Source organism: Sturnira hondurensis, unplaced genomic scaffold, assembly GCF_014824575.4.
Source record: "Sturnira hondurensis isolate 20B ecotype Veracruz unplaced genomic scaffold, ASM1482457v3 Scaffold0006413, whole genome shotgun sequence".
Classification (NCBI taxonomy): domain Eukaryota; kingdom Metazoa; phylum Chordata; class Mammalia; order Chiroptera; family Phyllostomidae; genus Sturnira; species Sturnira hondurensis.
Genome location: NW_028079044.1, coordinates 23,856,181 through 23,880,393, shown reverse-complemented (window position 1 = coordinate 23,880,393; position 24,213 = coordinate 23,856,181). Strand labels below are relative to the sequence as shown.

General features: G+C 40.1%; 1 protein-coding gene across 2 annotated transcripts in view; it reads right to left on the bottom strand.

Annotated features, from left to right (window-relative positions):
- Positions 1-24,213, bottom strand: part of CPQ (carboxypeptidase Q) — a 411,097-nt gene that overhangs the window by 274,390 nt on the left and 112,494 nt on the right. For both annotated transcript variants that reach the window (XM_037048242.1, XM_037048241.1), the window contains exon 3: positions 10,748-10,955. In XM_037048242.1, coding sequence (XP_036904137.1) covers positions 10,748-10,955 — 208 coding nt within the window. The remainder of the gene's footprint in view (positions 1-10,747; positions 10,956-24,213) is intronic.

Sequence of the window (24,213 nt, the reverse complement as noted above, 5' to 3'; positions counted from 1 at the left end):
TAAACAGAGCTCTCCCCGTGTTACAGATGAGGAAACAGGCTTGGAGTGGTTACCAGTAAATAATATACATAAGGTCACACGACCTCTTAGTGGCAGAGCCTGCATTTGATCCAGGTCTGTCTGATCCCAAATTCCATTCCATATATTGTTACTTTTGAAAGTCTCCAAATCTTCCTGGTAGTACCTTGTGGTTGGTATGATACTTTGTCCTGGGGACTAAAGAAACTAAAGGGTCATTTGGATGCAAAAGGACTGTATAGCAAGACTCTCTCTAGCATTGAGGAGGGGTGAGGGAGGGGGGTACGGAACAAAAGCACACACAATTGTAAAGACTGACTTGAGGCTACTGAGAATTATTTTGGTTCATATGCCGCTCCAGACATTTTTCTAAGGGCACTGCACAAGCAAATAACATTGTCATAATCCTGAAACCTGAAATCAAAATGCATTAATTTCTTTTTACCAGCAGAGACTCAGAAAAACATGCCACGGTGACGTGATTCTTAAGCTTTTGCTTTCGATAATCAGAAAGCTGGAAAACAGAAGCTGAACATTTATATACATTTTAAAATTGTGAATGCAAAAGAGAAGCCAAGAATAAATTTTTATATCAAGGTTATAAGCAGATGAAAAATAACAGTCTGTACTAGGAATGCAAACAGACCATTAATTATAGCAGCTTCACAAAACATCACAGTAATATGCAGTTTGCAATACTTTACCAAAATTTACATAACTATATAGCCTCCTCTCAGATTCCAGAGATTCTATTTTTGATAAGTAGCAATTGAAAAGGTTAGTCACCTCATCTATATGATTATTCAACTCCTGTGAATGTGAAATGGTAACACCTTGAATTTACATGTTATCAAGCCAGATAGGCTGCCTCTTTTCACTCATTCATTCCAGCCTGACTGAGCCCCAGGGCCTGTGCACAACCTCGGGGGCAGGGGGTGGGGTGGGGGAGGGGGATAAGGAGATAAATAAGAAACACAGTCTGTCTCCAGGAGAATTTCCAGTCCAGAGAGAAGCAGACTAGTAAACACAGCCCCACAGAGTTTGGACAAAATAGAGAGATGGAGATCAATATGGCAATATGATATTAGGGGTTGTCTCCCAACCAGATAAGCTGCAACAATAGTGATATTAAATAAATTAAAAATTTCATTCTCTATCTTCTCTCTCTCTCTCTCCTTCTTTCTTTCTTTCTCCTTCCATCCTTTCCTCACTCCATGCTTCTCTCCTTTCTTCCTCTTTTATTCAATAAGTATATCCAGTCATGAGTTAGCAAAACTGTATAATAATAGCACATTACATGTATGTACCACTAAGTGCCGGGCAATAATAACATCTTGGTTAATCTTCAAGAAACACCAGGAAGACGGTACAATTATTTCCCCCATTGTACAGATCAAACTGAGGCACAGAGAGTTTGCACAGTTTGCCAAGGTCACACACCTGGCAAGTGGCTGAACACAGAACCTAGGAACGGCGACTCCAGAACTGTGCCTTTGGAGTTCACTGCCTGAGTCTCTCCATTAGGAGGTGGTAGGCCTGTCACGCTACCTGAAGCAACAATAAGGACTCAGGGATTAAAGAACATTTTGGAATTTCTAACAAAGGCCTTCTAAACAAAGAATCGCCTTTCAAAAAGCAGAAAGAGAGGGTAAAAAGGGATGGTGAGAAGGAAAAAATGGCAGTGTTCAGCATTCTTTTTCTCTGGTGCCCCCTTGGGGGCACAGTGGCCCTCCACCTGCATAAATGATGAGAACTGGCGTTCTGCTCGATTACCGTGTATTTGTCAGGAGACTCAGTGAATTCAGCAGAAACAAACTAAGGGAGGAAAGGAACCTACTAATTGGAGCTGGCCCAGTTGCACCATTTTGAGTCACTGGTATTTTCTTTATTTAGTAATCACCGGCAACCACACGTGACCTCCAAATGCAACAATATTTCCAAACAATATAAATCAAGCATGATAGCTAATTATGCTAAGGTCACACCAAAGAAGAAACCACCAGGACATCAAAAATCCTGGAAAGATGAAGCGTGAAGTAGCGGCACTCATTTTGTCCCATTAACAGCAATGGGAGAGGAGCACAGCATTTTTACTCTCTGAGTCCAACAACTGGCTTTCAAAATCCTCCAAAGGAAACCTCTTCAGACATTTCATCTCTGCTCTGCATGTTTTAAGCTGGCCCTATGATTACCGAAACGCTCATGTTAAATCTCGTCAAGACAAAGAAAGCATTATAAATTGTAACGTCTTTAATCAGAGACCCCTTTGAAGCTATTTAACTCTACATGATGTTGCCCAACAATGTGCTTATATTATGTCATTTATTGATTCTCTTAATATCATTATAGGGATTGATTTATATCTTTTTAAGGCTCTCTCACTGGATGCTATAATGTCCTCCCTCGCTGATGCTCCATGAATATCACCTGGGCTCACTCATGTCTCTGCAGCTGAACGTTTAATTGGACGTTTGTCGTTCACACTGGAGGCTTCTCTTCTGCCTCCTCTCCCCTTTACTGTCTCAATACAGTACACAAAGGCCAAGTGATGGAACACGAAAACCAGTAGTATTTACAAAGCCAAGTTCTATCAACAGCTCGTTCCCACCCCAATGATTTCTTACCCAGGGTGGTGATGTGATTTTCATAGTAAAGTGAAGGGACAGCCTTTTGCTTCCTTTACTGATTAAAATTTAGTCTGTGTTCAATTCTCTGGGGCAATGGAAAAAATAACTAGAAAAAACATATAATTGGCAGTGGGAGTACAACAGACAATTTGGCCTCAATATAATTACTTTCTGAATTATATTTTACTTGGGCTAATATAAAGATTACTTTGCATTCTTGAGCTCGCACATTGAGGAAGCAGGAGGCACATGTCCCGACGTGTACCGCATTGCCAGACAGCAAGCCTGGGATTTTAAATTGCCTTGGGTGATCCAAAAAGCGGATAACAGAGAAATGGAAATGCTGAACTGTTTTTCTTAACAAAATATAAAAACCAGATTGATGGGACTGTTTCACAGTCGCCTCCATCTCAACATGTCTGAACACCCAACTGATGACGTTGCCTTCAGACCAGCCTCCTCTCCTGAAACCTGCATTTCTCATCTTTCTCCACCCCCAGGCTGGGTGGAGTGAAGCTGGGAAACTGGCAGACTGCGGAGGGCACATCCCGTCAACAAGATGACTTGGTAGCTAACTTACTTGGCTGGAGTTTGCCCTCGTTGCCAGATCTGGCTTTCCCTAAACACCCCCCCCCCCATGTTTACATACATAAAATTCATGATTTTTAATATTGGGCTGAACTGAATGCCGATTCATCTCACCATTTTTGATCCTTGCCAACTGTAAACATTCATTCCCACTGCCTCCATCCAAGGTAACCCACCCTCAAGTTCTGATCAGTTTTTCATACTATCCCTCCTGCTGTCCCTTTAGATTTCCACTGCCTTCATCTACGCTCTCATTATTTCACATCCGCATTTTTAGAACAGTATTCTGTCTTTTCTTCCCTAGGCCTGCTACATGCAGTCCCAGATTGATGTTTCCGAAACGGGAGTTCCCCAACTTTAACTTGCATCAGAATCTCCTGGAGGGCCGGTTAAACCACACCTGAGCATTTTTTAATTTAATGGGTCTCAGATAAGGCGTGATACTTAGCATATAAACAAGCTCCCAGGTAAGGCTGATGGTGATGTTCCAGGGACCATGCTTAGAGAAACAGTGCTCTAAAACCCAATACCCCCCACAACTGACCCATTCAGTGATTCCCCATTTGCTCCACATTAAACTTAACAACTCTTCCCCAGCCTAGTATTTTGGGACCTCATATCCTGGTCTCTTCCTTTCACCTGCTTGCCTTGATCATGTGTAGAGGAATGCATTTTCACTTCTCTTGTTCAGGCAACTTTCTCATGGAGTACACCCAAACCCCGCGTCCCCATGTAGCCAGCCCTAATCAGACTTCTTTTTCGTCTAGACTTCTGTAGCATTAGCTCTCCAGGATGCTTCCTGGAATCTAAAGTATATAAAATTTAGGACCAGAGACTCTGAGTACGACTCTTAGTTCTTTTGTTAGTTGTGTAACTTGACTAGCCATTTAATCATTCTGAACTGGTTTCTCCTTCAGTAAAAGAAAGATATCAGCCCTGGCTGGTGTAACTCAGTGGGTTGAGTATACGCTGCAAACCAAAGGGTTGCTGGTTCGATTCCCAGTCAGGGCACATGCCTGGGTGCTGGGCCAAGACCCCAGTATGGGGTGCATAAGACGCAATCACACATTGATGTTTTCCCCTCTCTTTCTCCTTCTTGTCCCCTCTCTCTGAAAATGAATAAATAAAATCTTTTAAACAAGAGAGAAAGATATCAATATCTACTTTCAGTCCTTGCTGGTGTGGCTAGTGGATTGAGTGCTGGCCTGTGAGCCAAAAAGTTGCAGTTGGATTCCCAGGGTATGTGCCTGGGTTGTGGCCCAGGCTCCCAGATGGGGATGCACAAGAGGCAATGGATTGATGTTTCTCCCTCTCTCCCCCTCTCTCTGAAAATACATAAATAATAAAATCTTTTTAAAAATTCACTTTTATTGGGTCCTATAAACAATTAATTGAAACAGATTACGTAAGCCTTCAGAGAAGCATAATACAGAGTAGGTGCTTAATAAATGTTAATTTCCTTCCTTCATCTCTTTCCCCCAACCACACATTTAGCACTAAATAAAAAATACATTACACTAGTCATTTATATTTTAAGCTTACCCTCCTCTCTTTTAGCCAGATAGACTATTCCCAAGGGGAAAAATGTCTTATTCATCTTAATAACCCTTGTACTTGGCAACTTCTGAGAAGCTGGTAAGCTCTCAATAAATGTTTACTGAAAAAATATTAACTTGAGAAATAATGTAGAAAAATGGTTCCACAAAGAAGCATTCCTCTGCAGAACTTAAATCTCTTATTAACTACATTCAACCTTAAAATATCTTCCTATGACAAAGTCAAAAGGTATTGGACATATTTTAGAAAAACTGAAAAAGATCTCATTGGGAGTCCCAGGTGATACTTCATGACGAACAAAAGGAAACAGTCATTATAAAATCTTCAATAAAGAGAAAATCTTCTCTTTGAACTAAATTTGAGCCAGGAACACTAATAATGGGAACAGAAAAATGACAACAGTGGCACCGGAGGTAATGCAGACATCTTTTTGAAGTTATCTATCATGTAACCACATGACCACTGCACTTCCAAAATGGCTGACAAGTGTCAAACCAAAGTGACAAAATGCATTTCCTGTCCTTTAGGAGACTCTCTGACTTTGAAGTCAAGCAGTAACAAATCATCATGCGTATGTTGTTCTCTAGCGTTGCTGATGTCCACACGGTTCCCAGACAGGATCCAATGTCACCCACTTCCCCAGAGCTTAATGTGAACTGCCTGTCAGAGAGGAGGGGGCTGTTTTATTTGATCAGGAACTCAAAACATGAATGTTGTGGCAGAAAGAAGATACAGCCTGGTATATTTTCCTCCCAATGCAGAGCAAAATGCCCTAAGATTGTACTTGTTTTGAGCTCACTGTACAGTGGCTACACAGTGTGGCCAGGGAGCACTTGAAGTCAGCGTGCCATGAGCGCCCTGCCAAGGTTCATCCCTTCAACAGATGTTTCCTGAAGGGCTAGTATGTAACAAACATTATACGAGACTATGGGCATACAGAAGTAAAAAAATAGAATGTCTGAAATGTATAGTCTAATGTGGAGTCAGGCAATTGGGACAGACAGGAATAGTTCACCAAACTCATTTGCCTTTCACCGTGGGCATTTCCCAGCCTTCACATAACTATATTCCGGCCAGTGAAATGAGAGTGGAGGGGGTTATGCCATATCCAAACCTGGAAAACTTCCCTCCTGATCATGAATCTTCTCTATCCCTTATTTATTAGCTGGATGCAGATAATTCTGAGATCTTAGAAGTGATGGAGCCACAAGATGGAAAGGAGTAGAAGGCCACCTCTGACTACACTCTTGAAACTACTGTGTAAGCAAGAAATGGACTCCTTTTGTTGCAAGTGACCAACATTTGAGGTTGTTTGCATGATAGTTTGTCTACCTTACCAAAGCATGGATCCAAAGGACCTCTAAGATACTATGATACACAGTATGCACAGGATGATGTGGGTCTACAGAAAGTGGCATGTCACCTGGGCTGGGGCTGGATGTCAAGGAAGGCTCCCCAGAAAGAGAAATACTTAAGGTGGATCTTGAACATTGTGCGACAGTGAGAAAGGACATAGAAAGTGGAGGAGGAGAACGCAAATGCAGAGTCATGAAACTTTGAGGAAATGTGGTATACTGGAAACAGGTTAGTGGTTCCTGACCACTAGAATGCAGCGTGATGTTGGGAAATGGAGCTGCTCAACCTGTATTTGTGACTGAACTGACTGCACTGAAATGACTGAACCTAGGAGACAGAGTTACTACTAGAAATAATGGATAAGGGAAGAAAAAGGTAATCAAGGACATCTAACTTAAAAGGCTAATAGATGACATTCTTTTCACAGAGAGAGAAAATGGAAGAGAAAGAAATGAAAGAAAATACCCCAAAGAAGAATCAGCAGGTAGTTGGATGTGAGAGTCTGGAGCTCAGTCGGCAGTAAGGATAGGAGAGGGTGGTTGAAGCCACAAGCATGAGCGACTGCTCAGGAAGAATATTCTGAATGATGAGAAATAGGGAAGGTAGAGGGAAAATGGTGTAGAGGTGGGGACTGGGTGGGGAGAGAGAGAATATGTGAAAGAAGTCCTAGAAGCCAAAGAGAAAAGATATTGAAAAAGTAGTCAGTAATGACAAATGCTACAGAGAGGTAAAGTAATATGACAGCCTGATAATGTGCACTATATTTGACAACTAGTCAACTACTTATGACCTTCACAAGTTCCATTTCAGTACTGGCAAAAGCCAGGTTAAAATGGTCTGCAGAGTGAATGAGAGATGAAGAATTAGGGATGGGAATATAAAATGCTCCGTAAGGAAAATTGACTCTAAGAAACAATTAGTTAGAAGTGGACAAAGAGACAGAGTTTGTTTCATTTGGTTTTAATTTTTCAGGATACAAGACTTAAACACGTAAGTATGTTGAATTCTCTGAACTTTGCATCCCTAGCTATATAATAGGGATAATAATGCCCCTTCTGTTTGGTCTTGGGTTGTTTTCAGAACAAATAAGATGACATATGTGAAAGATTCTAATCTAAGTACTCTATTAAGGGCAAGGTTATTACGTATTTATAAATGTTGAAAATATGGCGTTATAAAAGTCAAGAGTCCAGTGAAATATGCGTGGCTATAAAATCAAGGTAAAAGTATAATCAGTTTTGATCTAGAAGTATTAAGAAAAATATCTTTTTAATACATACTATAAGTTGCTGGCCCCAAATCTGAGAGGCTAACAACAGTTCCTAAATCCTATGCTGGACAAAATTCTTCTGGCGCTCCTAGGTTAAAGCCTGGGTTTCCAAACATCTTCATTACACCAGAGAGAAAAAAAAAGCCAATTAACCCTGGCAAACCGCAGTGCATTAAGTCATCCAGGGATTTATTAGTCTTATGAGTAGTAGTTCTTACATAAATATTTCTGGCAGTCACCCAGTTTCACAAAGCAAAAGACTAGCTCTATAATTTAGGTCTCATGACCAGTGAAATCACGCGGAATGGCCGCAGCTTGCTGAGTATATCATTCTAAGGGGCGAAAGAGGTGTTCTGGGAAGAGAGCGAGCCGTTTTAGGACTTCTCCCCCCTGGGGCAGATTAACCATCCAGAAGAATAAGGTCCAATCATTATTTCTCTAGCCACCCAATCTTTAAAGACTCCAAAAAGAACATTATTTTTAGCACTATGACATGAGTTGAATTACTTTTTCTCTCAAAAAACTTCTAACAAGTGATCTTAACATGTTCAATCTTCTTCCCTGGGAAGCCATCTTAACCCGCATAAAAGAAAAATGTCCCCTTTCCTTTCTCATCTGCCCTCTTGGACAACTCCCTCTGACTTGGTTCCTAGTTGCTAATGTATCCTTCTCGGTTATTTTATTTTCAAGGATGTAGGGTGCTGATTAAGGTCAAGCAGCTGTGTTTCCAGCTCCAAATAGTAATTGTGCAGAATAAACTTTACTATAGACACTAAGGATCTAGTCTTGAGACCCAAATAAACCCTACTGCAATTATATACATATATATATAATCCGAAAGAGACCAGGCTACAATGCTAAAATGGTGCTTCTTTTATCCATGTTTCTCAAATAGTTTAACCTTAATGTGTGACACCGCCACGTGCAGCTATTCAGCAGGCCAAATGTCTGCAGGTCAAGTTTTAGACCTTCCATCCACTGCAATGCTGAATTCCATACTAAGACTAAGGGCCAATGAAGCAATTTCCAAATTACCTCAATCAGCACCATGAAGAAAAAGATAAAACTTGTGCTGCCCTCAAATAATACCACCAAACATTTATGTGGACCTTTATAGATAAATAAATATCTTTCCAAAGTTTACCTCGCTTATTCTTAACTTTTTAAAGTTTTTACTCTTCATCATCACCAATCAACAGGAGAGAATGCTGGGGCCCAGGGAGTTTAAGAACACTTCCCAAGGCTCCCCCATTGTTTGAGAGCTGAGCCAGGTCTATATCCAAGGCCCTCTGCTTCCTCAACTCTTTCCACTACACCACAGATGGCCCCCATCATGCTATCCAGTTTATTTTTATTTTACTTCCCTAGCAACAATGGAGAGAGCCTGGCTTTCTCTAAAGTCATTAAGAATCTTTAATGGTATTAAGTAGCATGATTCTCTTTCTCAGGATCGCTGTTGCTGTGCAGGGCCTTTGTGGTTTCATATAAATTTTTGAAATATTTGTTCTACTTCTGTGAAATATGTCATTGGAATCTTGGTAGAAATTGCATTGAATCTAGATTGCTCTGGGTAGTATGACATTTTAATGACATTAGTTCTTCCTATCCATGAACACAGTATATGCTTCTACTTATTTGTATATCAAACTATGCTAAGGTCATAGTAATCAAAACAGCACAGTACTGGCACAAAAACAGACATATAGGTCAGTGGAATAGTATAGAGAGCCTGGAAATAAACCAACACCCTTATAGTTAATTAATATTCAACAGAGGAAGCAAGCATGTACAATGGGCTAAAGATAGTTTATTTAATAGTGTTGGGAAAATTAGACAGATACATGGAGAAAATGAAACTAGACCGCCTTCTTACACCACACACAAGAATAAATTCAAAATGGATTAAAGACTTAAATGTTAGATCTAAAACTAAAAATATCCTAGAAGAAAACATAGGCAGCAAAATCTTGGACATAGCTGGTAGCAACATTCTATCAGATATAACTCCCCAGGCAAGGGAAACAAAAGTAAAAATAAACAAATAGCACTACATCAAACTAAAAAGTTTTGAACATCAAAAGAAAACATCAAAAAAATGAAAAGACAATCCATAGACTGGGATAACATATTCACCAATATATCTGATAATGGGTTAATAGCCAAAATTTATAAAGAACTTACAAAACTCAACACCCTCCACAAAAAAGCCCCAGCAATTAAAAATTGGGCAAAGGACCTGAATAGACACTTTTCCAAAGAGGACATACAGATGGCCAATAAGCATGTGAAAAGATGCTTAGTGTCACTAATATCAGAGAAATGCACATTAAAACCATGATGAGATAAAATCTCACACCTGTCACAATGGCTATCGTCAGTACAATTTTAAAAAGGGGAACCCTTTTGAACGGTTGGTGGGAATGCAGTCTTGTGCACCCACGGTGGGAATGCAGTATGGAGATACCTCAAAAAAAGAAAAATGGGTCTGCCTTTTGATCCAGCAATCCCACTTCTGGGAATATATCCAAAGGAACCCAAACACTAATTTGAAAGAAGATAAGCACTCCTATGTTCACTGCAGCATTATTTACAGTCGCCAAGATAGGGAGACAGCCCAAGTGTCCATCAGTAGGTGAGTGGATAAAACAACTCTGGGACATTTATACAATGGAATACTACTCAGCTTTAAAAAAAAAAAGAAGAAGAAAATGTTACCCTTTGTGACAGCATGAATGGACCTAGAGAACATTATGCTAAGTGAAAAAAAATAGAGAAAGATAAATATCACACGATTTCACATATATGTGGAATCTAATGAACAAACTGAACTAACAAGCAAAATAGAGACAGACTCATAGATGGAGAGCAGGCTGATAGCTAAGCAGTGGGGAGGACACGGGTGGAGGGATTGAGCAAAAAGGAAAAAGGACTCATGGACATGGACAACAGTGTGGTGATTGTGGGGGTGGGGAATAAGAGGACTAGATGGTTATGGAAAAATACATTCATTAATTTAAAAATCTTCGATGGGACACAGACATGAATTCAGTTCTCCCACTAATGAAAATACATAATATATTGGTTAAATAAGGAATGGTATGGTATCATCATGGATGTGGAAAGCTTTTTAAAGAATGCACCACGGATGCCTGGAATCCTGAAGAGGCCGGAGAAGATATTACAAACAACTGACCAAATATGGAATGGGAAAAAATTCCATGAGCAACCAGTTTTTTTTCCATTGAAATGGTTTGTTTTTATTTTATAAGGGTTTTGCTTTCGTGAAAAACCCTGGTTTTTGGAAGTATTTCAAAGTAACATCATGACCCACCTGTAAATGGAGAAGGAAGCCACGGATCGAATGAGGGATGCCAAAGCCCCCACTTTGGCAGCTTCCACTGCACCCCGGACTCGGTATTCCACCGTCTTGGAGTAGTTGGCGTACGGCTGATTATAAACAACAATCTTCCCTTTGGCTTCTGGGGCCCTTCTCTGCAGCTCGTCAAAAGAGGCCACCACCAGCACTTCTGCCGTAATGCCTAGAAATAAAAGTCACCCGAGATCAACTTAGTTTCCGATCAGCCAGGTGGGACTGGCACGTGAAAGGGCACATATGCTCTACCTGCTACATCTGGAAAACTGGTTGGAGCAGATCAGTTTTACAGCCATTTGCCATGGGAGTTAGCCAGTTTCCCAAGAGAGAGAAAAGGCATTTGAAATAACATAGCATACGACTCAAAATGTTTTTCAGCACACTTGACCAGCTGGTATTAAATCACAAATGGCTTGACAAGATAGTGTTTTTTTTTTTCTTCTTTCCCACCCTAAGAAGTCACAGGTTTCATGGAATGATACTACTTACTCATAAAGAAAATGCATTTTAGGAAGCTCGCCTTGGGATTAATGAAACACATTTACCTTTTCACAAAACTATTTTGATATGTTGGTATACAACCTTCACCGACATCATACAAAGAATAGCCATTCATGAAGAATGATCTTAGAAGCCAGTGATCTTCATACACTTTTAAGAAATAGTCAGTGTAACTTCTCTCAAAACCCAGAAAACGTCCTCTTGTTTTCTTGCCTCCCTTGTACAAAGCACTCTCAAAGGAGGCGGAAATTTCCCATGCTTCTCAGTTCGCAGTACTTGTTCACACCAAACACATCACTAATCTTCAGATCAGATTTCTGAGGATGCTGTATAATTGTCCTAGGATCCCATTGTCTCACATGAAGAGACATACTATCCTTCCTCATACCACAAATCTTGCTCAGATCTTTCTCATTAGGAACGAGATCTCACAGGTTCTGAGAAGTCATTCAGACACTGCCAGACCACTGAAGATCCAATTTTATGGAGCAGTTAGACTAATAACAACAGAATTTAGCAACAAAGGCCAGTTGCAGTAGCTAAATATAACTGTCTAAAAGAAAGTGGCAGGCGCCTACTGTTTTGTGGCTTTAGACACACAGTCATGAAATATGTCAGTAAAAACCAAAGTAGCAACATATATTTGGCATCTTTCCTTAATCTTACAAACTAGAGAACTGGGTTTTTCTGGAAGCCGAACAAATGTCATTAAAATATTAACTGTTACTTGGAAAATCCTTTTAAAATGCACTGTAGTTATAAGGGAAGTCTTGCTTTCAATATAAACTCCATCGTAATGGGCCCTTTAAGCTGGTTCCTCTTGTACTCTAATTCCACCAGACTGAATTTGTACTTTTACTGTAAAGCAATTGACTACAGATCTATATGCATGTTTCCTCCAACATCCAGAACTCAGAATTTAATTTATAATCTAAAAAAAAGCAATGTACAGTTATGAGAAGTAAGGAAGCCACCAGTTTTCTCACATGATACAATTGTATAAAAATACAAATAAGGGTTCACCTAGACAGATTTTGGGAATCATAACTTTCTGAAATCTCGAGTTACCTTGCAACTGGACTGGCATTATTATTGGCACAGTATAGGAATTTTGTTGATGGTTTTCAGCTGTTCCTAATGAAAAACAGATTCAATGTTTTACCTAAGGGATGTCCCAGCAATGGGGTAATTTTGGCATCTGGATTGGAGCCCTTAGAAATAAAGCCAAATTTCTATAAATTTTCACAGGCCACTGCGAAATTAAAGTCATACAAGGGTGGTACTTCTCTATGGTCTGTGCTCCAAGTTCTTGTAACAAAAGAGAGAGTGACAGAGTGCTGAAGAGCCAAAACCTAACTGAGACACTATGGTTGCCAATGCAAATTACTGGTAATAGATAAAGGTCAAAACCTATCACCGTGAACTTCCCTATCAAATTAATCTGTTTTCCTGAAAGCTGAGAATCATCTCTGATTCTTCTGTCTCCTTCATCTTCCATGTCTAGTCAATCCTGAAACACTCATAATTTTACCTCTTATATATTGATTGAACCCAGGTCCCCCGCTCCACCCAATTATACATTCTCACATCAGGCTCTTGTTATCTCTCTATTGAATTGCTATGAATCTCTCCTTCCCCACCACACTGGTGCCCTAGGCTGCAGCCCAGGTCCCTCAAATTAAACCTCAAGAGAGCTGCCGGTGTAAACTACGAACTGCCGAGACTGTATCACCAGGCCCCCCTTCCATCTACGGACCAGTCAAAGACTGTCTATCTCTACAGAGACAGGATCCCTTTGCTTTCAAATTCCATCAACAGTAAACTTAAAAGTTCCCCTTCACCATGCAAGTTCACTTCAGTGTCGTTGTTCACAGTGTGGTGTGTTACGTCCTGCTGACCCCATTCTCCTATTTTCCCAACTTCACCATGTGACAAATGCCTACTAATTCCTCAGGGTGCCATTGAAAAGTTACTCCTTCAGGCAACATTCCACGGCCTCTGGTTCCTTGTCTCACCCCCTCTCTTCACCCCAGGGAAGGCTGGATCATGCACCACCTTACTCTGGACTTTGGGAGTGTCCTGGGTGCACCTGGGCATTGGACAGTGACACTGTGCCTACTTACGACTCTCTCAACCACCTCAACTGTGATCTCCTCTGAGCCTGGGGACACGTTTGTTTTTGTTTGAACCTCCTGGGCCTAACACAGTGCTTCGTGTATGTGTAGCAGTTAGTCAATAAATATCCCCTTGGGTGGCACTGTTTCCAATGAGGAACCATTCACTTGGAACTGTGGCACTTCCATAAAAGTGCAACTTTACCTTCCAAGTTTGATAGCGCTTCTCACACAACAACTCAGAAGTCTCCTTCTCCCACCAACCCGAGCACAGCTGCACAGCAACAGCCAAGCACAGAGGGCCCTGGGGAAGTCAGAGCAGAAATACAAATTTCAAGTATGAAAACTCAGAAAGCTCTTTTTCTCTCTCTTAGAACCTAGTTATCCTTACTTTACACCAAATTCTAAATCTATGTGTAAGCCGATAAACTATGAGAAATAAAAAATCAAAAGGAAGAGAGAGGTGTGGAAGCTGATAGCAGTACTACAAGAAAAGAACATGCAAAATAACAGACACAAATAGAATTTTATGCGGTGTTGGAAACGTTCTATCTCTGTGATAACGCAGTAGCCATTAGATACACCCGTGGCTATTGAAAACTTCAAGTGTGACCAATGTGATCAGAAACTGAATATTTAACATCATTTGTTGGAATTAATTTATATTCAAATTTAGCTATGTGTGTGTGGTGGCTACTGTGTAGAAGTCCCAAGGCTCAGCCATTATGTAGGCAAACAGCTGAGAGCGCCCCCCACCGCCCGAAGGCTTTGCTTCTTGGCAGTGCCACACGGATGTGACAGCCACGGACATGACCTCCCGCAGAAGTCACAGGCCGGGTGGACTGTATTCAGCATACTTCATTTGAGAAAGCAGAGTGTGTACAAACACTTAAGGAAGCTTTTTGCTCCAACTGAATCAAATAAAACTAGGCCATCTGGAAAACGTCCCTCTTCAACGTTAGTTTGTGTTTTGACATGTTGCACAAAGGAAATCCTCATGCTCTCCTCCAAGTCCGCGGGCTCCTCTTCTCTTTACTCTTGTCTCCCCCCTTTCCATTCTCTCATTCTAAACAATAGTGCACGGGAACCTCTAGGAACTCAAAACCAGTGTCACAGTCACGCTAAGGCCTGCCTGGCCTCCCTGTTTGCAACCAAAAACCACCCCCAACCTTCATCCCTCTTACCTTGCTTAATTTTTCCAAAGAATTTATCTGTTTTCTGCTGTATCTACTACACTAGTGTTAGTTAGCTCTGGGGGGGGGGGGGGGGGTGGTTAAAAATTTTTGTATTTATTAATAATTAATTTTAACGATAAAACAGAAATGGTGGNAATGTTACCGAAATACCTGAAATGGTGCTTGACCCATAATGTATAAAATTCACACACATACTCATGGGCACAAATACACATATGCACACAATATACTGAGTGAAATAAAAAATATAAATAAATAAAATATAAAAGAATAAAGCAAAAGTATAATAATACCCCATTTCTGGTCACCCTCCAAAAATATATACTTTTAAGGAAATTGTGTATTTCTATATATTCTATCAGAATAATTGATGATAATGAAAATAATACCAGCTATATTTGAGTAGCTATTGTTTATAGAAATGTTCACAGCTACTCTGCAGATTAGTTATTAGAAAAAAACTGAGGTGCAGAAGAACAAGTTTATACAACTATGAGGTGTCGAAGCCCAGATGTGAGTTACTGGCTTTCTGATTCCAAGGGTCATGCCCCTCCCACTAACTGCATTGCTATTTTTTCCCCCAGAATGTAAAATATGTCAAAAGAAAATCTGGATATTTTTATTTTTAAGGGGATTAACAAGGAAAAATAGATATACAAAATTCCGCCTAAGTTATCAGTTTCTTTTTTCTTAGTCTACTCACGACCCTGCTCCTAAGTCAGGCTGCCATTATCACACCTGGTCCTGATCTATTAACAGGGGGCGGGTGAGGGCTGCTTCAGTCTAGGATAAGAGTCATCAGACTCTGGTACAGTAAGGAAAAAGGTTATGAAGAAAATGTGGGGCTGACACTAAAACATAATTCATATTATAAAGTGACTCTCTTGACTGACTACAGCTGATTATCATAAAAATAGCATAAAAAATTCTCAGGTTCCTTTTTATTCTCCCTGCCTAATTTTTCAAATTGATCCATTTCTTTTTAAGCACTTTACCCTGCACGTCACTACGGCGGCAGTCTCCTTGCTGCGACAGCAGACCCCAACTGCCCTGGGACCGGCTCAAGTCATTGACATTAGGGAGAATCTGATAAAGACATTCCAAGTGCAGTCTCTTCTGACATGGTGCCTCCCAAGAACAGTTAAGAGTAGGAAGATCATGAAGTGAGGATTTTATGTTTTCTGCTATTAAAAGGAAAAGACTACAGACAGAAAAACATGTCTCTGGGGCTCACTTCGCCATGGTATGTTTTAGGAAATTGACTCTGATTTCAGAAGACTTAACCCTAAACAGGAAACACTTCGGGCCCACCCAAAAGGAAGCATAGTTTCTTACACTTATCACATAAAATTATCCCAAGTGCACTGCACAGTCTAACTAGGTCCAGTAAAACAACTTTTCCTGGACTCGGTTATGGAGAAAGGAAAAGAGTTGTTCTTTGGAACAGTGTTTTGGCCTGACGTGGTAAGGAAATTGCAAATTCATGACAAGGCAGATGAAAGAACATCAGAGCAGTCTTTTCTGAGTTTCCATCTGTTTATGGAGAATATTATGATTGTACAACATCCTTTTCATGAAAGAACAAGCCTTAGAGGTTCAAATTCATTCAACTAATTTATAGCCCGCCTATTGGACAGAACTTCATGCTGGGCGTTTTGGACAACACAAATTTGAGCGAGTTCCAGTCCTATCCTCAAAAAATCTATAATCTGGGGGAGTAAAATAGGCAAACAGTAACTTTTAAAAGATCACTGAATGTCACAAGTGCTAAATAAATGTACAAAGTAAAATTTCACAAAATAATAATATAAACCAATACTAACTTTGATGGGAAAATCAAGGACGTTTCCTAGACAATAAAACTTTAAGTGGGCCCTAGAAGATTTCAATAACCTGAAAATGAAGAAAAGAGCATTCCTAGGTAAAGAAAAAGAAGGAAAGACAAAAGTAGATAAAACATCTGTTCATTTACAGTGAATAGGAGACTTCCTGCTAGGTCCCAAACAGAAAAGGGCACACCCTAAAACCTCCTAATTTTTAACCAAGATCTGTATGGCCCCCCGTCCTCATTCTATTAATTCTAAGAAAGCGGGGAAATCAGTTTCCTTGAAACAGTTTTCAGGGGGGAAAAATGTTAAACTCAGCTATTAGTTGAACAATAGTTAGAAGAGCAGAACTCCAAGGATAGCTGGGGGTACGTGACTGAATGAATAAAAATTCATTCCAACTGCCCCTCCAACTGCCTCCTGAGACCAGGCTCATACTACACCTTGCCTGTCAGCCTGGCGCACAAGCCCAGACTTGACCTCATTGACACCCACGGGCACAGTGAATTATCACCATCTCCAGAGAGGCAGCTGCCACGAGCCAACCTGCCGCGCTGACACCTGAGGAAGAGCAATTTGTCTACTTTGACCTCTAAACTACAGAATTTACACTTTCGGTTGTACAGTGCAGAGGCACCTACCTCTCCATCATACCGTGATGTCTAACTCAACATGTGATGTAGGACATTCAAGGTGTACAGAGACCCAACTCAGCATTCGCAGCAGCAAGCACAGAGTAAAAAATGATCCTTAGCAATCTGCTCCCTTAGAATCCAAATGTTGGTCAGGACTCAACATTAAAGGCAGCCATGCTTTTGGGAACCTTGATTAGTGTACCAAGTAGCACAGGAAGCATTTACATTCTAAAACGTGAAAGGCATTTGTGTTTGAAACACAGTTGCTTTCTCCCTCCACTGGGTATTTCTTTGTATTGGTGATGGGTGTGGGTGAGGGAAGGCTTTCATAGAAGCCTCTGTCACCAAAACACCTGTCAAAGTGAGCATCGAGAAGAGAATTTGGACCTCGGTTTCTCATGGCATTTAAAAAGTAAAATCCACAGGCCTTAGTGGTGGCGGGGATTCAGAGGTGAGTTTCAGGCTGCGGGAGACTGAAACAGCACTACTTCTCATGGGTTGGGGGTCACAGATCGCTCTGTTGAAAAGGGGGGATCTGTGAAGTGAGAACTAAGGGGCTTGGGGACATTGGCAGGAGGGTTGGGAGGAGAAGAGAGGAGTGAGACTAAAGTAAGCAGAGTTCGGGGAGAATGGCTCCGGAGGCTGGCAGTTGACAGGATGACATCATGTGAGAGCCTCCAGCTGTGTTAGGGATTTCGGTGGAGACAGAGAAGTTAGGCAAGTTCAGTTTTACATTTTAAAAGAATCATTAGGCTCAGTGTGATGAAAGGATTGGAGGAACTTTAAAAAAAAGGTATGGAGGCTATTGAGGGGACTGCTGCCACTTTCTGGCTAAGAAGTGATAGTGGCTTGACCAGAGCAGGGCAGAGGGGACCAGGACTAGTGGGCCACCCGAGCAGCAGTAAGGAGGGGGCCGCGTTTCTGCCCCACTCGCCTTTCTGTCCAGTCTCTACAACGACTGCCTTCCTGGGGAAGCTGCATGACAACTGAAATTTAGGAATTGGGTCATTTAAAACAAAGACAATGTTATTTCATTTTAAGGTGAACCCTATCAGTGAAACAAGTATCCTACTCTAAAACTTTTTTTTACAAAGTATTTACTCTATTACATTATGCATTCTTCAAAATATTCTTTTAAAACAGGGTATTTCTGTATCAGTAACAAGAAGTGCCCATCATTATGTGCCCTGACTAGAATACTGGCTATAAAGCTCACTAGCCCTTGATCCTGAATAAGCTGCTCACCTTTTCCCAGATTGTAGAACGAGAATCACCATAATATTGACACCACCAGGGTTCCTATGAGCATCAGACGAGAGAAAAGAGGTAAAAATCGCTCTCTATGTTATAAAGCATTATAAAATAATGAGAGTATGGTATATGAGGGTTCTGGACAAATATTGACAAGGGATGGACAGCAATCATTTGATTTATTTAAAATTTCACTTCACTATGGTCATGGACAATGGTGTGGGAATTGACTGTGGAAATGGTAGGGGTGGGCTGGGCAGAGGAGAGCAAAAAGGAAAAAATTTGGACAACTGTAATAGAATAGCAATAAAAATTATATATATATATCCTTTATAATACAGATGATTGGCAAATGTAAAAAAAGTAAAATAAAATTTCACTTCAAACTAATTACCAGGAACAAAACAAAAATAGCGGGTATGATTTTAGCAAACGTGGAGCCGACTAGACTCAGAGCAGAGCTATTCTTTATCACAACAGCAGCTCCAGAGGCTGTGATTTCCTGTCAGTTTTGACTAAAGTAATAATTTAGGCATTGTATCATAAAGATCCCACACCACGCTGGCAGAACAGCTGAGTGGGTTCCACGGGTCTACTTGGCAGCAAAGGTCCCGGAATGAGTGATGGAGAGGAGGGTGAGGGAGCAGAGAAAGAACTTTTCAAAGGTGCGTGAGAAGAACAAGGCATAGCAGGAAAAGACACGAGTCGCCCCATCTGTAACTATACCTACGTTATATTCTCTCATTTCCTCTCCCCTTCCCCATGAGAGAATGACGCATGCCCCTCACCTGCCTTGTAAACTGGGTATCTCTCTCATGGGACCCTGATGCTGGACGTGGCCCTGGGACTTGCTCTGGACAATGAAATGTGAAAGGGCAGCCTGTGTGGTCAGGGCTGAGCAGAAACTTTAAGAGCCACTGCAAGCTTTGACTGTCTCTTAAGAGCCCTTTTCCTTCAGGCACAAGAAGAACAAGTGCCGGCTGGGACCTCTCCTTCACCGTGGATCCTGAAGTGAAAAAGATATCAGAGGCAGAAGCAAAGGCACCACCAACTTTATATATATATATACACATACATACACGAACATGAATGGGCAGGTGTATTGTCACATAGCTACACAAGACAAACAAAAAATAAATCTTAGAGGTTGCAAGCCACAGAGATTCGGGGGGTGGGTTGTTACAATGAGTGAGAGGTGACTAATGTAGGAGCCCTGAATTTAAAGTTTCTATGAGATCATTTCTCAATCTATAGCTGATGGCGGATAAGATACAGAATAAATTTATTAACTCCCTTGGGAGAGATTGTTCAGTGAGAATTAGATAGCTACTTCCTTCCCCTTATCACACCTCAAAGTGATCAAATGATCGACACGACACAGCAGAAAACAAACAAATCTGAAGAAGAATTGAGCAAGTGCCAGTGATTTAATACATGCAGGCTAAATGACAAATAATTTTAAATAGGAGATAAACCCTAGAGGTGATTAAAATACAGTCCTGGAAGCTTCAGCTCACTAACCTACCTGATGTCGCTTCTAACAGAAACAGGCACGCCTGTCATACTGTTAAATAATTCCATACATTTCAGTAGATTTCAATATTTCCTATCTATTTCAAATCTGTATTTTCCTTTTACATCCCATCTTCAAAACCAAGGGTGCAAATGATAGGAACTGGTGCGTTTATGCTTATATGGAAGTACAAAATAATGTTATTAGAATGTCATATCAGAGAGATAAAGTAACTCTATGGCAGCTTGGCATTCCAAAACGGACTGTTTAATTTAGCTATGTTTTGAAATGTTAGCTGCCCTATGCTCATCTTAGAAAAGTAAAACTTGGGGAAAAATACAGTAACAAACCAGAATTTCTGCCCTCAATAATAAAAAATACTGGCTCAGTTTCACAATTCAGTTTGACACAGCAATTTGGGACTAGAAGAAGATTCTTGGGACAGGTTAGAAACATCAGAATAATGTGACTTAGACAAAAATTTCCTGGATGCCATTTACTAAAGTCCATTGGATGGAAGGACAGTCAATCCGATGACCAATGTCAATCCCATTACAATTACAATTGAAAGTCATTACCATACAGTTTAAGCAAGAGAGATTTAAGCATAAGAGCATTAATCACATTTAATAAGTGAGAAAATAAGTTTCAGGAAGGTTCAAAAATTTTACTAAACTAGAAAGTAGCAATGCTTAGATTTAAACCCAGGTCAGGCTCACTCCAAATCCATGCTTTTCTCATCCCACCCCGCTCTCATAGATTCCCTCCTAATGAGCTTGTCAGCATGTACTTATATGTTTTTTGAAACCCAACAAAATCACTATCAAAGTCCTAACATCAATTTTTGCAGAAACAGAAAAACGTATTCTAAAATTCATTTGGAACCTGACAGAATGCAAAATAGCCATATATATATATAAAGAAAAACAAAGCTGGAGAATTCATACCTTCTGATTTCTGATTTCAAAACATACTACAAAGCCACTGTAATCAAAACTGTATAATACTGGCACAAAGGCAGACAAATTGAGTACTAGAACAAAATAGAGAGCTCAGGGGCTGGGGGAGAGGAGGAAACATGGTGTATGATTAAATAATTTTAGACAAGAGTGCCAAGCCCACTTCAATGAATGGTGTTGGGGTAACTAGCTAACCACACATAAAAGAGAATTGGACTTATATTGTACACCATATACAAAAGTGAATTCAGAAGGGATTAAAGAGTTAAACTATAAAATTCAAAATGGATTAAAGACCTAAAACTCTAAAAGATAATATGGGGGAAAACTCTAGAAGATAATATAGGGAGGAAGCTTCATTACATTGGACTTGGCAATGATTTCTAAAATATAATACCAAAAGCACAGGCAACAAAACAGAAATAGACAACGGGTACCACATCAAACTTAAAAACTTCTGTGCATCAATGAACGCAATCAAGATAGTGAAAAGGCAACCTATAGAATGGGAGTAAATATTTGCAAATAATGTATCTGATAAAGGGTTAATATCCAGAATATATAGTTTCTGGCTCCTGGTACTTCCCTACCTCACCTTCAGCATCTGTGTTGCATTCTACCCCTTCACAGCTTCAGGTTCTCCTAGGCCTTATTATACCAGCAGGATCCCCCCAAAACCCCAGAATTATCTTCTGAAGGGTGAGCCCCTTGTAGTACAGGCTTCCCCTGCTAGGTGAGTGTTCTAGGAACCCATGTGTATCAGTGTACCAGCTGGCATTGTTGTGAGAGGCTGTGTTCAGTCTCAGTGAAATTTTTTTTTGAAGACTCTTTCAATGTGTTTGCCCATTTCGTGGTGGGCGATTTACACTCACCTGCCTGCACTGTGCTTGGTGTTCAGCAGTTTTTGACCCAAAACAGCATGACCCCTGTCTCCTATCCTCCCTATTCACCTGATTTCCCCCCTAGTGACAGTTTTTGTTTCCTCTGCTGAAAAAAGTCTTCAGGGAAATGGTTTGCTGATGTGGAAGAAGTGAAACAAAAAATAGCAGCACTAAAAGGGATCAAAATCAATGAGTTTGAAAACTGTTTTGAGCAGTGGAAAAAACATCTTGATAGGCATATTGCATCAAATGGAGAGTACTTTGAAGGTTACTGAAGTTTAAACATATAAGAATATACAATTTTTAATAAATAAATTGCCAGGGTTTTTTGGGTCCCCTGTCACATTGCCTAGGGAAACAATGTCTCTTCTACCAGTTCCCATGGGAAAGACAGAGTGAGCTTCATTTTCTCAGAAGCCCCAGGTAACAAGTCTGTTTCAGCTCCTGTCATATATGCCCACTCTGACGCCAACACTGTGGTTTTGAGGATGTAATATGCTGACCACCTTGAGCCAAGAAAGACCCATCTCTAGACTTGGATATGGAGCCAATCCCACCTAAAACCTAAACCATATAAAGGAGGATGAATGCTGGGTAGCAAACAACAGATGGCCACCACAGGGTAGGTCCCTTGATCTTGCCATAATATGTACCACAATGCTTTTCTCATATGCTGAACTCAAGATATACCTGCTGAGTTGAATTAAATTGACCATATTTTTTATGATCCACGTTAGCAGAGTAAAGAGCCTCTCCCCATTCAGTCCCAACCACTTGAACTCAAAAAAAATGAATGGGAAGTTTTTGATGAGCTTCTACCTATTAATGAAAACCAGGCATCCATTTAACCATTAATAGTTTATTACTCCATACCAGAAACTTATGCAGAAATGCTATGGTAATTGAAATATTAATGGAATAGGAACCCATAGCATGCATGGTTCCCAAGAATCCATGTAGACAATTTGTGATATCTGAACCACATCTGAGAAGCCACTATTCTATATAACTTCATGATGAGAATGTAAAAATTTAAGCATTTGTAGACTTTTCATCAAGTGTAGGGAGAGTTTTCAAATATTTAAAGTAAAACCACTAGGTCTGTCCATACTCAATATAAATCCAAGAAAGTGGGTTCAGGTCAAAAGATCTACATAAAACTAATGTCCACCCGAATAACTATCACATGCAGACTCTGGGCAGGCATAATGCAAAGGTCTTTACATTCATTACTTCATGCAGTCCTCATGCCCCTATCTGGTAGGTATTGCTGTCCTTGTTTCCTTGACCTAGGCCACAGTGTTTGGTTAGCTGCAGATCTCAGTCTCAAGCCCAGATCTATCTGATGGATGGAGACCTTCGACCCCTAACGTGGAAAAAGGTAGAGAGAGAACAACAGTCCCTCTGGTGATTGATGGAATCCTCGTCCTGTCAGTCATTCTCATGTTTGTATACACAAGACTCCTAACTACCAGACATATGAAATGACACAGAGGTCATCTCTACTGAGATTTTTAGCATATTACCTTATGCAGCATAAGGCACTTGCTAGCTGTTACATAGATTATAACTTGAAGACGTAGATGAGTGGCTCTTAAATACATAACTTTATCTTTTCCTGCTTCATTTAACTTACTTTCAGAGTTCTCATAGACTGTCTTTTAAAACAGGGTTACTTGAAAAAAAAAACAGGATTACTTGATGGTCACTTCAGTGAAGATTTAATTATAATAAGAATACTGAGCAAACATATATGTGGTTCTGACAACATGCCAGACATTATTCTAGATGTTTCACTTACATTAACCCTTGGTTCTCTCAACAGCTCTATGATGTAAGTACTTTCATTATCCTCAAGAAGTAGGAGGCATTTTATTCATTTGTTTATAACTGTATTTTACTTACCTATTTTCTACTTTGTTAGCAAAAGAATTTGAGTAGACTTGCAATCATATATTGAAAAATAAGTAAAAAGAAATTAAGGAAACTAGAGAAAAGTATAAATCAATGCTAGTGTTAATAGTAGAAGGAAAAATACATATCATAAGGTTTGTGCAATTGCTAGAGACAACCATAAGTTTAGCTACAAACTGCCTGAGTTTGTAGTGAAAACATAATGAAGCAAAGAGTGAAATGTAATCAGAAACAAAATTCAGTGTCCTGGGAGAAGTACAAATTTGCTACAAGAAAATAATTTTGTAGGTCATCATAAAGAAAATTCCATGTGATGGCTTCACAGATAAACTTTACCAAACATTCAAAGAACTATTCCAAACAATTTAAGAGAAGGCAAGACTCCAAAGCTCATTTTCCAAAACCAGATGAACATACCACACAGAAAGAAAAGTATAGGTCAATATCTCTGATGAACATAATGGCTAAAATCCTCAGTAAGGTATTAGCAAACCAAACCCAGCAGTATATTAAAAAAAATCATACACTATGGTCAAATGGGATATATTCCTGGGATGTAAGGTTGGTACAATATCTGCAAATCAATTAACGTGATACACCATATAACAAAAATGAAGGATAAAAATCACACAAT